The sequence below is a fragment of the Polyodon spathula genome, chromosome 4, assembly GCF_017654505.1.
Source record: "Polyodon spathula isolate WHYD16114869_AA chromosome 4, ASM1765450v1, whole genome shotgun sequence".
In the NCBI taxonomy this organism is placed as follows: domain Eukaryota; kingdom Metazoa; phylum Chordata; class Actinopteri; order Acipenseriformes; family Polyodontidae; genus Polyodon; species Polyodon spathula.
Genome location: NC_054537.1, coordinates 92,616,364 through 92,631,222, shown reverse-complemented (window position 1 = coordinate 92,631,222; position 14,859 = coordinate 92,616,364). Strand labels below are relative to the sequence as shown.

General features: G+C 35.0%; 1 protein-coding gene across 7 annotated transcripts in view; it reads left to right on the top strand.

The window, feature by feature from the left end:
* The window catches only part of LOC121315132 (TBC1 domain family member 5-like), a 160,747-nt gene that overhangs the window by 60,679 nt on the left and 85,209 nt on the right, over positions 1-14,859 (top strand). For all 7 annotated transcript variants that reach the window (XM_041249074.1, XM_041249069.1, XM_041249075.1 and 4 more), the window contains one exon: positions 11,156-11,222. In XM_041249074.1, the coding sequence (XP_041105008.1) occupies positions 11,156-11,222 (67 nt within the window). The remainder of the gene's footprint in view (positions 1-11,155; positions 11,223-14,859) is intronic.

Sequence of the window (14,859 nt, the reverse complement as noted above, 5' to 3'; positions counted from 1 at the left end):
AAAATGTTATATAGAACAGAAGTCATGTTTTCATAATTTAAATAAAAGTACACTTGTTTATGTTTACGTAATTGATGCTGCTTGCGTTATATACAGCAAGCTTGCACTGCAGCAGCAACTTAAGGCCAATATAATAACTGCAGCTGACTTAGGCAAAACAAAGCTTTATTTAACAGGCACCGTTCCAAGCAGGTTATCAGTCATGGTCACATTTTACTACTTTAATACTACTACCAATAATAATAATAATAATAATGAAGATATGTTTGTCAAGTCAGTTCAGTCAGATTTTAGGCCTAATCATAGCACCGAGATGGCACTGATTTGAGTGGTAAATGATAAGCTGTTGACCTCTGACATGGGCTCTCCTTCAGTACTTGTTCTACTGGATCTAAGTGCTGCTTTCGACACCATTGATCACTCTGTCTTAATTAATCGCCTTGAACATTTAGTGGGATTGTCAGGTACTGTCTTGTCCTGGTTCAGATCCTGTCTCTCTTAATAGTTTTCAGTTTGTTAAAGTCGAGGAGGAGACCTCTTTTATGTCAAAGGTTACGTGTGGGGTTCCTCAGGGTTCAATTCTTGGCCAATCCTGTTCTCTCTATATATGTTATCTTTGGGAAATATCATTTGTAGACACAGCGTTCATTTTCATTGCTATGCTGATGACACTCAGCTTTACCTGTCTCTCAAACAGGGGGATGTATCTGCTGCTCATATTTTGAATACCTGCCTTGCTGACATTAAATATTGGATGTTTAAAAACTTTTCAGTGCTAAACTCAGACAAAACAGAATTGATGATAATAAGACCTCAGAAGCAATACAAGAACATTGATTCATCTGCTTTTCTACTTGACGGTCTCTGTACAGATTCTAGAGCAAAGATAAAAAAACCTAGATGTCATTTTTGATCCAGACCTCTCCTTTGAATCACACATTAAAAATGTTACAAAAATTTCCTTTTTTCATTTGAGAAACTTAGCTAGACTGAGAGGTATACTTTCCAAGCAGAATGCAGAGAGATCGATGCATGATTTTATATCTTCAGGGATTGATTATTGTAACAGCCTTTTTGCCAGTAATTAGTAACAATGTTATATCTCGGCTGCAACTTGTACAGAATGCTGCTGCAAGAGTTTCAACTGGGAGTAAGAAAGAAGATCATATCACCCCTGTGCTGGCGTCCTTGCATTGGCTCCCTGTTCAATTTAGAATAGATTTTAAGGTGCTATTATTAACCTATAAGGCTCTAAATGGCTTAGCTCCACCCTATTTAAAGGATCTTTTAAAACCACACGTTCCTAATCGTCCACTTTAATCACAGGATGCCAGGCTACTTTGCATACCAAGTATTCAGAAATAAAACTCAGATGGTAGATGCTTCAGCTACATTGCACTGAAATTATGTAAAGACTTGCCTAGTACTATAAAGGAAGCTCCTAATGCCAATGCTTTTAAATCTTGTTTAAAAACACACTTGTATAGCTTGGCTTACAAAAGTTTTTAAAGTGATATTCTCTCGCTTCTGCATTCTTATTTTATTTATTTATTTATTTTGTATGTGTATTTTATTACTGATTTATATATTTTTTTTTTCTATGTGTGTTTTATTACTGATTATATATATTTCTATGTGTGTTTTATTTGCTGATTATATTTATTTGTATGTGTTTTTTATCTTGTAAACCGCTTTTTGGCGACCCCCGTTAAAAGTGCTATACAAAAATAAAGATTGATTGAAGTGACCCCGAAGATTGGGTGTGCCTTCCATGATACACCAACAGTCACTTGCTCAGTTTGTATTCAACTTTTTTTTTTTTTTTTTTTTTTTTTTTTTTTTTTTTTTTCGTCTGGACATTTTAACAAAATAATCTGGAACAGCAGAGGGGTTTAGAGACAACTCTTTGCTGTCGAAATGGCGAATGAAGAGATACAGTTCTACTTGGAGGGTAACAGACGGGGACGGTGTTCAGTTTTCTAAATTAAAATTATTAGTGTCAATGTTTTATACTTACACTACCATAGCACTTCCCTTACAATGTCTTGTACACTGGGTAATCACTACATATTTTACTGAAGCAATACAACCGCTATAGGCACCCCCCCCAGTGCTTTGGCATAATATACCCTGCTCCAATGCACATTAGCGGTGCTACGTATAACGATTAGATAGTAGATTGATAGTAGATTTTAATACAACTAATTTTATTTTAGTAATACAAATCAAAAGATCGAATTTTGCATGTGAGTGACATTTAATGTGTGATTTATAGAATTCACACATTGTCAAACGGTTCCTGTTAACAGGGAAAAAAAAAAAAAAAAAAAACATACAGCCGCCTGACGAACCTTCGAAGGTTTAGAACGCAGCCCTAATTGTAACATGTAAAATTAGCCAATAGCATATCTAAAGAAGGAAAATATGAAAACCATAGAGTAGATCTCACTAACCTGTTATAAACAGGATTTTGTAGGTGACTCTTACGGAACACTGAGCTGCCATGATTCTTTGATGTGGAGAAAAACTACAAATGCCCAATTATAAAAGAAATGGCGATTCCAAGTGTATTGCTTGTGTGCTCTTTGTGTTGCATATCTGGCAGAATGAAAAGACAATCATTTTTAAAGGATAGTTCAATTCAATTAATTAAATTAAGTGTCAAAATGGCACAATTGAAGACTGAATGTGACTAGTGGCACATTTTAAATTATTCATTTTTTTGTTCTTCAGAGTATCACATATTCTTGCAAAGAAATGTTGAGCTTGACTGTGGAACACTAATTAAATACCTGTTTTGTCTGGTGTTTTTAATTTTTTATTTTTTTTTCCAATCTTTTGTGAAATTAAGTGGTTGTTACCAGTGTCAGTATCCATTGTGTTAGTGTGTGTGTACAGTATGTATGTATTACATACATTCCTGACAGACTAATGCACCTACATTGCGCTGGTTTGGATACAAAATAACATAAACCAGTGAGGGTCTGTTTTTATATCACAATGTGGTCTAGTCGAACATCCAGCAGTTCCTGCAAATTGTCAGAGTGGATGTGGAGTTGCTGGCAGCGTGGTCCCATACATGTTCAAAGGGGTTCGTGTCTGGGCTTTGTGGAGAGTAGTTCATGTAATCGGTCATTTAAAGCAATGCATATGTTTTACCTGGCACAGAGAGGAAAACTAATACTTTTTAAAAAATGTTCTGTGCCCTGCATGGGTGATTTTACAGTATATCTATATAATCTATAACTTACCAGACGGGTGGAAGTTGTTTAGTTAGCAGTTTGATACACAGATTACTGAAAAGAGATGAATAGCCCAATTCAAACACCTTGCAGTCTTGTCATGTTTAATGGAAAATGGAAAAAAATATATATATTTACACACACCACACACACACACACACAATGCCTATAGAAGGTCGACACCCCCTTTCAAAATGTTCACCTTTTTGTTTTGGTGAGTTTGGTGTTTAAGTGGCCTCCACGTGTGCTAAGTTGTAGTGATTCACATGATTTCACGATAAATTCAGCAGTTCCTGTAGGTTCCCTCTGCTGGATGGTGCATTTCAAAGCAAACACTCAACCATGAGCACCAAGGTGCTTTCAAAAGAACTCCGGAACAAAGTTATTGAAAGGCACAGATCAGGGGATGGGTATAAAAAAATATCAAAGGCCTTGAATATCCCTTGGAGCACGGTCAAGACGATTATTAAGAAGCGGAAGGTGTATGGCACCACCAAGACCCTGCCTAGATCAGGTCGTCTCTCCAAACTGGATGACCAAGCAAGAAGGAGACTGATCAGAGAGGCTACAAAGAGGCCAATGCCAACTTTGCTCTCCACAAGTCTTACCTGTATGATAGTGTGGCAAGAAGGAAGCCATTACTCAAGAAAGCCTGCCTTGAATCCCGTTTGAAGTATGCAAAAAAACTCTCAGGAGATTCTGTAGCCATGTGGCAAAAAGTTTTGTGGTCTGGCAAATCTAAAATGGAACTTTCTGGCCTAAATGCAAAGCGTTATGTTTGGCGCAAACCCAACACAGCGCATCACCCAAAGAACACCATCCTACTGTGAAGCATGGTGGTGGCAGAATCATGTTATTGGGATGTTTCTCATCAACAGGGACTGGGGCATTTGTCAGGATAGAAGGAAAAATGATTAGAAAAGTACAGAGAAGTCCTTGAGGAAAACCTGCTGCCCTCTGCAAGAAAGCTGAAACTGGGACGGAAGTTCACCTTTCAGCATGACAATGACCCAAAGCACACAGCCAAAGCTACACTGGAGTGGCTAAGGAACAAAAAGGTAAATGTCCTTGAGTGGCCCAGTCAGAGCCCCGACCTAAATCTAATCGAAAATTTGTGGCATGACTTGAAGATTGCTGTCCATCAACGCATCCAAAGGAACTTGACAGAGCTTGAACAGTTTTATAAAGAACAATGGTCAAATGTTGCCAAATCTAGGTGTGCAAAGTTGGTAGAGACCTATCCCAACAGACTCACAGCTGTAATTGCTGCCAAAGGTTCTTCCACCAAGTATTAACTCAGGGGGTTGTGGAGACTTATCCAGTTAAGATCTTTCAATTTTGTATTTAATATATCATTTTTTTCTCAATAAAAACTTTTTTCCCCTTAACAGTGTGGAGTATGGTGTGTAGATAAGTGGAAAAAAATCCTCATTTAAATGCATGAAACTCTGAGGCACTGAAACAACAAAATGGGAAAAAAGTTCAAGGGGATGTAGACTTTCTATAGGCACTGTGTGTGTGTGTGTGTGTGTGTGTGTCTATATATATATATAGACACACACACACACACACACACAGTTGTAGTCAAAAGTTTACATGCCCCAATGGAAATTTTATCATTTCTCAAACAAATAATTATAGGAAAAATCTTCTGTAGCAAAAGTTTTGCTTTTGTGGATGAGGAAAGAAAGTTACAAGAAATGGATGTCTACAATTTGCAAAACTCCAAAAATGCTAATTCAAAAGTATTCATACCCTGACAAGGAAAATGAACAGCCGCCTTGAACTCATACCCTAGCCCTTATTTAATGTAATATGCCTGTAGTGTAATATACTTGTATTTAATGCATCTGCATTGTTTTTTTTACTGTTTGTATTTAATGTATTATGCTCTGTATTTCACTGTATTTAATGAATTATGCCTTGTTCCTCACTATCGTGCAAAGCGCTTTGTGATGGTGGTAAACTATGAAAGGCGCTGTATAATATAAAGATTGATTGATTTCATTTTTTTATTCCCTTTTGAAAAAAAGAAATATTTGATAATGGAGCTAATCAATAGGTTATAATGGACATATAACTGTAAATGATGTTGAAAAGGTTTGGTCATCTTGCCTCATTGACATATAACCACAAAACCAAATGATGTCTTACTTGAGAGAAATATATCAAAGGAGATCAACAATTATGAGTCATAAACATGCCTTGCAGGCATAAAGCAGCAGGGAATTAGCATGTGGGGCTGATAAATATGCATGTAAATAAGTTCCCCAAGGAATAACATGGGTTTGATTGATAGGTTTAGAATTGAAGCATGTGTAAATTCTTTTTATATTTCATTCTGCTGCAGCAGTGTTGAGATATATTTCACTTGTTAAAAAGTTATATCAACTTTATAATTTGTAATGCCACATCTGTTTTCTCTCTTTATATCGCTTGTAAAACTGCATTACAGTATTAGAAACAGCTGGCCTCTCTGTATAATAACCCATACAGATCTTTTTTTTACATTTTTTCTAGAGAGTATACTTTTGATTTATAGACTCTATTAGAATGAAAGTTTCTTTTTTTTCAGAACCAAATGTTGTGCTGTAAATATTCATAAGTTGTAGATTTGCACATAATATGAGTTTGCACATATTTCATTTAATTTATTTTGGAGAAATGCAGTATTAATGTGCTGACCTAAATTCCTGATTCCTGGGCCAAGATTAAATCATAGCAGGCCTGGCATTGTTGTAATTACAGGTGAAATGTGTTCCAGTGTGTTTGTGCACAGTTAATGTCAACAGTGGGCTAGAATTTCTTGTACATAATATTTTATTATTATTATTTTAATCTAAGGCAAGAACAAGTAGCTAATACCAGTAAATAGTGGAATCTACTATATGTTTTTAACAATCCCGAAAATAACTTTAATAACTTTAAAAATATATATACTCTCCAAAAAGGCCTCTGTTTAGATGGTAAAGTGATTTTCTAAATTATTAGTTGAAACACATTATTCTTGCATTTGTGTTCTGCAGTTTTCTGTGTCTCTGTGGCGCTTTTCAGGTAACTGGGGGCATTGTTCTAAATGTCATGCTGCTTGGAGGATACTCTTTTTTATTATTACTTGTGATGAATTGATTATATGTTTGTGATGTCACCGGTATATCTGTCTCTTAGCCTCTACATCATTGCTAATCAAAGACGTTTATATGCATTGTGTTTAGGTAACTCTTACAAGGAATGTATGATTAAGTCTAATTGACAATAAATAAAATAGCATTTTTAAATAAAGCAATCAATTACAGTACCCCCCTCCCCCCACACTCCTTGCCTCTCCCCATACATAGAAAATGCTACACCTCTGGAATTACCAGCTTGTTAGAATTGGCCCTCGTCTTTGACTTAATTTTTTTAAATGAAATTTACAAACAATAGTGTGTCAGAATAATTGAAATTACGGTGTTTTATTCTGAAGATGTTGATATTCAACAGTAGTCTCAATAAATATGGTTTCTTCACAGATTTCAAATAATGTTTGAGCAAAGGATCTTCTATTCAGTATATTTCCATTGTTCCAGTGCAGTATGCATGCTCTTGTATATTTCCATTGTTCCAGTGCAGTATGCATGCTCTTGTATATTTCCATTGTTCCAGTGCAGTATGCATGCTCTTGTATATTTCCATTGTTCCAGTGCAGTATGCATGCGCTTGTATATTTCCATTGTTCCAGTGCAGTATGCATGCGCTTGTATATTTCCATTGTTCCAGTGCAGTATGCATGCGCTTGTATATTTCCATTGTTCCAGTGCAGTATGCATGCGCTTGTATATTTCCATTGTTCCAGTGCAGTATGCATGCGCTTGTATATTTCCATTGTTCCAGTGCAGTATGCATGCGCTTGTATATTTCCATTGTTCCAGTGCAGTATGCATGCGCTTGTATATTTTCATTGTTTAGTCCTGTATCCGTGTCCCTGTATTTTGCAGTATGGTTTGAAAAACTTTATAAAATTACACAAGATCCTCGAAGGCACAATAAAAAAAAGGTTACGGAACAGAACACCTTTTTATGTATATATTTAAATACACACCTTTTGAATCACTGTTAAAAATTACACATTTGAGCTTTTGGAAACAACTTGTTACAATCTGTTGTTAACTGATTATTTTTCTAAGATTTTTTCTCCTGAGCTTATTTTAGTATCTTTAAATAGAGTTTATGTAAAACTTGTAAATAATGTGTTCACATGTTAAAGGGAATGTGGAAATACCAATGTGAAATTAACTCTTTCATGATTAAATCCCTAAATTAGATTCAAAGCTTCACCTTACACAAGAGGGCATTGTGTGTGTGGTAATCTTGTTAGTGTTTAAACCAACCCTCATATAGTGTCATATTCACCAACTCATTATCTCAGTACATAATTATAAAAAGGGTGGGTGTGTGTGGGGGCAGGGGGAGAGGGGGGGGGGGGGGGGTCTGTGTACAAGTCATTTATGTCATAAAAATGTCTGAGGTATGAAAGCTGTGTAATTATTGTTTGGTTTAATAGAGCCGTTGTCCTGGTCTGCAATGGCACTTCAAATTGTTCTGTGTGTTAACTAAATTGGATAAATTAGATAACCTGAGACTTTGTGCACTGTTTTATTCTATTTTGCTATGTGTTTTAAAAATAAATTATATTACATTTTCCATTAAACACGACAAGACTGCAAGGTGTTTGAATTGGGCTATTCATCTCTTTTCAGTAATCTGTGTATCAAACTGCTAACTAAACACCTTCCACCCGTCTGGTAAGTTATAGATTATATAGATATACTGTAAAATCACCCATGCAGGGCACAGACCATTTTTTAAAAAGTATTAGTTTTCCTCTCTGTGCCAGGTAAAACATATGCATTGCTTTAAATGACCGATTACATGAACTACTCTCCACAAAGCCCAGACACGAACCCCTTTCAACATATATAGGACCACGCTATATAAATGTATTTATTTTTATTGAAAACAGTGCTGGTACAAGTATTCAATCAAACATTGCCTATGCAATCAACCTATAAAGATACATGAGGATACACAGGTCTTTTTAACCAGATAAATGATAGAAATAGCCTATATAAATAATGTCTTTTAATTTTTTGAAGTGGATAATTAAGAGCAGGCAGGAGGTGGATTGAAAATAATGAACAAAAGGCTTTATTTTAAAATTAACCTAACATAATATATGTACCTATTATTACAGAACACAGTCCTAATGGATTAATACCTTATTTGCCAAGATCTTCCTGAAATGAAATATTATTGCCTTCTCCAGTCTCCTCCTTCATCATAATACTATTAGTAATACAGACTTGACTCATGTTCCATACACATGTACTATTTAAGATGTTTAAAATAGTTAATTGTCACTATAAGGGTCTTTTTCAAAACGTTTTGTTCCTGTACAAAATTTGCTCCTCCACTTACTCCAAATTAGCCTCAGGGCAGCTATTTTTCCAAAAAGCTTTGAAATCCCCCCCCCCAGTATATGTGCATGTAGGTTATGAGTTAAGATGACTGTAGTTATAATGTAGTGGTATTTTTGCAGGGTCAAGGTATGATCAAGCCATCAGTGAGACCAGACAGAGAGAGGGTACAGCTGAGAGAGAGGACAGTAAGAAAGGATAAAAAATGAGAACCCCAGTGATTCTGCAAGTGATGGTCTTTTGGACAGTGATGATGAAACTGTATATAATATAATAACCTCACAATATAACCTTTTGTGCACAACAATGCTTCAATATACAAAGGTGCCAACCTCAGTAAGGTAAAAGTCTATAGTATAAGTGTCTTAACTTACGCCAATAAGTAAGGGGTAGTGTTTCATATTTCAGTTTCTCATGGCTCAAAATGATCAAGACAATTAAGGTCACACAATCCATAATGTTCCTTAATGATACACACTATCTCAGAGATTAAAAAATTATTTTAATTTTATTTAAACAAACGAGATTAAAAGTCTACGTTCGCAACGCGTTTAGATTCAAACGAGTTTTCGGCAGTTGGTGAATACATTCTACACATGGACTTTTAATCTCCTGTTTGTTTAAATAAAATGAAAATGATTTTTGTACAGTGCATTATTACATTAAATTTCATATGCAAAACATTGTTTTTCCTTTTTTTTACGTTAATATGTTTGATCATGAGTTTGGTTTTACAAGTTAAAAACAACAATTTTTTTTCTTAAACAATGTTGTTTTTTTTTTTTTTTTTTTTTTAAATATAGTGTAACTTTTGATCAATCAACATTAAACCAGACAACAAACACTAAACCCCTGTTTTTTTTCTACCACATTTAGTTTTAAGCTAACTTAAATACATATCTGTTGATTGACCCTACCAAATAAGTAATTTATTATTGACACTTGGTAAGAAATAATAAAGACCAAAAACGATTTCAGTTATTTTAGACACTGTTTATCTCAGTTTGGCACTGCTCAGTGCTGGCAGTGCCATACTTTTGCAGACCTTGGGTACTCGCCTACAACAGGACCTGGCAAGTTATTTTTTTTTTTATTATTACACAAATACAATAATATACTGTGTGCTTATGTGTTGTTTCACTGTAGATTACCATGTTCTATTCCAGAAAAAAAACGATGAGTGTATTTCAGGCAGAAAGATTTAAATAAGCAGAGATCACGTTTAGTTTTGTTTTCTAAATTCCTGGCATTGTGGTTTCTGCACAATAAGCAAATAGGCAAAATACATATTTTCATTAAGTAATATCATTACTGTGGTTTACTTATACCTTTTTGTAGATGTACACACAAGTGAAAACTCAAATTTAACTTAAATAAAAACTTTAAAAAAAATGTAGACAAGGGGACATTATACAAAGAAAAAACACCTCACCGTTTTGGTTTTCATTTATTACAGTCCTCAAAACAGAAAATACTAGAATCACAACAAAACAAAACTGTGATCACTATACAGTACTTAACAAGTGTCTTGCAAGTTGGGCTAGTGTTTGGAAAGCGTGTAGCACACCTGTCTCTGTATCCTGATTCTGAATCACTTGCCACACCTGAAGCACCATGTTCAGTGCTGAGTGATAGATCGAGACTGAGGTTGTACCTGATACACCCCTCAGGTATACATGTTTATTGTCCCACACATCACTTTTTGTTGCACTTTGTTGATCCTGTTTTTTTTAATCCCTACTGTCCCACACATCACTTGCCATTTTAGAAACTTTTGCGTATAATCTGGCAATGTGGTAAATTGGTGCAAGGCAAAACGCGTTGTGATAATTATTTCTAATATTTATCAACTGTGTAATTTATGGCGGACATTGATGTGGATTTTTATCTTCAAATTCATGTGCAGCAATGTTTATATTCAGTTTCTCAGCACTAAAGAAAATAATAATTTCTCTATGCCACTGTTTTCACGTCACACTATTAAAGTCTTCTGTTGTTGACCAATCAATGAGCACTAGCATGAAATAGGTGGAGATTTGTGACGCATGCCAAAATTAAATCTGATCAGAATAAAAGCTTTGCCAATCAACATGCAGTGATTATATTGATGTTAATGCGTCAGAAGCAGAATCAGGAATCAGAATGCAAGCAGCATAGCGGGCAATTAAGAGAGGCTACTGGGGGCTGCTTTGGCTGCATTTGAGAATATTTGTGCTAGTGGACTGTGTAAGAGTGGATGGAATGCATGGGCATGTAAAGCAAATAAAACTAGTCCCGATACAGAGTACCAGCAAAATTTTGCCCGACCATACTATATGTGTCAGTTCTAAAATCCAACCACATACTGTCATTTGCAAAAACTTTACAAAACAAAGCAATTTTAATGCCATACGGTGTTATCTTAAAATGAAATCGCTGCTATACGTGTTTTAATCTTTTCATATATATGAATTGCAGGGGGATCAGTCAAGAACAGAGGAACAATTACCCCTTGCGAGTCTGAAGGTATATTCATCTCTTACAGGTAAGTCAGAAAGAGGCTTCCAGTGGACTGTTCATTGTTTAGCATGTGTGTAAGCATTGCAGTAAGCAGCTTGTTTTTAGTCCTTCTCTCTGCTACTGTATTTTGTGATTCAGTTGCAATTGTTTTGTTAATAAGTAGAAGGAGTATCAGCAAGACTGTGATTGAAAATGTTGCAAACACCTGGTTTAATGAATGTGTAGACACATAAGGGGAAAACAGATTCACAAACAACATTGAAAAATAAGCTTTTGTTCTTAAAAAATACAACATCATGAGACCTCAATATTGTTTCTTTAGTTTCATATAAGTTTGTCTTTTGCATTTTTAGATGTACCATTTATGCTGTAGCCAGAAATAGTTTAAACTTTTTCAGGCTTTTGCAACAATTGCTGTCAGTTTAATTAAATCTGTAATGCTACTATATATTATATATAAAATTAAGTAATGTCATTTTTTCTGATTGACTATTATGGTCATTATGTAACCGTTTACATTTGGTTTGTAAAAAACAAATAAACAAATTAGGACAAAGAGCAACAGCTTTAATTAGGGACAATGTGTGTTCCCAGTTATGTAAAATGGTATCAATGTGTGGTGATTTATAAAGTATTTTGAGTCTTTTTATGAACTCTGTATTTGTACTGCTGTATTACTGGTGATTTCAAAATACAGTCAAGCCCTTCTAACATTACTTCTGATAATGTCACCTTCTGCCTATCATAACCACATTGAAATGCCTCGGACAAGAAGACAATACGAGTCAGTAGGGAATAAGCTGAGAATATCACTTTCATTATTATCACACTTTGGTTACTGTCACACACACACAGAGACACATTTAGCAGTCATACTGATTTTAACCCAGTTAATATCACTTTGGGAAACAACAGTATTATATTAGAAGCTTTAAATGCAAGTTGCTGTACAGTAATGCTTATTGCACAAGATGGGTGGACTCTTGGTAAAGCCAACTCTAATTGTCAGCATTGTTAATCAGTCCATTTGAAGTGATATTAGAGTTTGAAAGAGAAACTGAAATGTGTCACAAATGGCCTAAAAGTCCTTAAAGGCTCATGCTTATGCCTCAAAGTTCTGTTCTGCGTGCAGATTAAATGTTGTTGCATGTTCTTAAGAGGAAGTGAACAGTTTTCTTATTTTCAGCACACTGTAATAAAACGTGTAAAAGGCAGTTGTTTTTTTCTATCAACACCTACCTTTACAGCTTTGCCTTGATTAGTTGAAGCTCACAAATCTATCAAGCATCCTTTGTGTTTTAAGTAGTGTTCTACTGAACACAGTTTTAATCAGTTTGTTTTCTTTTACAATTTTTTTTTAGTTTCTATGTTTCAATAGAGCCCTCTTGCATTAGTTTAAGATGACATTGATGATTATTATTGTTCTTGATTGAAAACACGGAAGGAGGGTAAATATTAGGCTGTATGTGGAACAAACTTAACATTTTCCAAAGAGCTTTGTTTTATTAATACGAGTTAATGACGAGTCAGATTTCCTTGCATTTGCAGATTATTCAGAACGGACTGTATCTACCCTTTTCCCCTCTTCATTTTCTACTTGAGAACAGTTTTCTTTCTGTTTTCTTTAAAATAATACAGACATGAATAAATGTCAACAATATTGATTTTGTCTTTTTAAATATCGCTATTATGATCTGGTTTTATATAGTATGCTTTTCAATCAGTTACAGCTACAGTATTAGCATTGTGTTTGGTAAGTGTAAAACACACATGTCATGGTTTTATTATGTTTGGCAGGTGCATATCTGTACTTGTACACACTACTTTACTGATGAGGGAACACACACACACACACAACATACAATGAGCCTTTCCATTACCTAAGTATGACATCAACTCCCCTCCAATAACCCTGTGTTACAGGTGTTCCCCTGCTGTAATGAAAACAGTGAACTCTGTGGTTAAATGCTCTCTGCTGAAGTGCATAACATTGCCATGTGTGAGTGAGTGTAATACTAAACCCTAAACATTATTGTAAACCACAATAATAATAACAACAACGAAATGTACACTCAAAGGGTAGAAAAGATAAAGAAATGAACTACACCTGTGGTAAAAAAAAAAAAAGGCGGCGAGCATAATGAGTTTGTGATTTCATTGCAAGCCAGGTTAAAGGAAGATATTTGGAAGCTTGCAAACGGGAACAGAAAAGGTTTAGAAACATGAAATGAAGTATAAACCCGATGTAACAAAATATATTTGTGGTCAAAGTTAGGTACATGTGAATTAAGTGAAATTTGTAACATCGTGGTCATTGTAAAGGAATTGAATTTACACAGGCAGAGACTCTGGGTGGGTTGTCTATCAGGACTCCAGATTGTTTACTGGCAGACATGAAATTTCAGTTGTGGTGTCTGGCGAAAAGTTGAGAGACCGCTTGTATGCTTGTAAAAGACCTTGAACTAGAATGTACAAGACAACAGTATGTTGATGTTGGAATTCACAAAGTAGTCCCTTGCCCAGGTCATTAGATGACATTCTATTTCTCTTGTGTGTAATATATATTAATATTGGGCAGGAGTTTTTTTCCCCTGGCTGTTCAAAATATTTTTATATTTTTATATTTGTCCCTTTTGGTTTTTCAGAGGCATATACTTATGTCAAAATTAGCTTGTTTGTTTTTTTCCCCCCAAGACACTAAAAATGGCTTTTGAGATTAAGGAAAGTCCTTTGGGATTAGGGGGCATTGTATTAAGATAGCTATTGCAACATCTGTGCACTTTAAATTGCCACTGGAATGGTTAAATCCACATTTAAAATTAATGATCAGATTAGTAAAACCAGTATTGGTGATTCTGATTAAGAGAATGTAATAATAATAAAAAAATACTTCATTTTGTTTTATTTATTTATGTATTTTATTTTCATTTTTTCAAATGGTTTGGGACAATTAATTTTCTATTGTTTTCCCAGCAGAGTAGATTAAGGTGTACATTAATGAGGCACAGGTGTCAGGCCTCCAGTGAGTGTGTGACTGGGAGACACATCTCACTTGTTTATCTAGTCCGCTGTTATTGTTGTAGTCTATTGAGGCCTCACATTACTAGATCATGCTAAGGCAGACTGACGCTTTTACCTTTTAGATGTTGTTTTAAAATGTTCTTATTTATGAGTAAGATTTGATAGAAACAACAATGATGAATCATTACCGTAGTAGTGAATATATTGTTTTGGAAACTGAAAACATGCAGCTGCTATGCAAGTTATCTCTCTCTCTCTCTCTCTCTCTCTCCTCTCTCTCCTCTCTCTCTCTCTCTCTCTCTCTCTCTCTCTCTCTCTCTCTCTCTCTCTCTCTCTCTCTCTCTCTCTCTCTCTCTCTCTCTATATATATATATATATATATATATATATATATATATATATATATATATAATGAGGGTTGAGGCTGCAAACAGGGCAATGGGGTTATTATTCAATCAATGAATGTTTAATTCAGTCTCGCTAAATAAAAGCCACGGCAGTCAATAATCAATTAATTGATTAGTTGTGCCATTTGTAAGCAGTACTCTTCCCTCAGAGTCATATCTTAACTGTACTTCAGTGTGGACAAGAAAGATCCCATGGGGCTCTTTAAATAATTCTCAGTTGTAAGTCACGGTCAA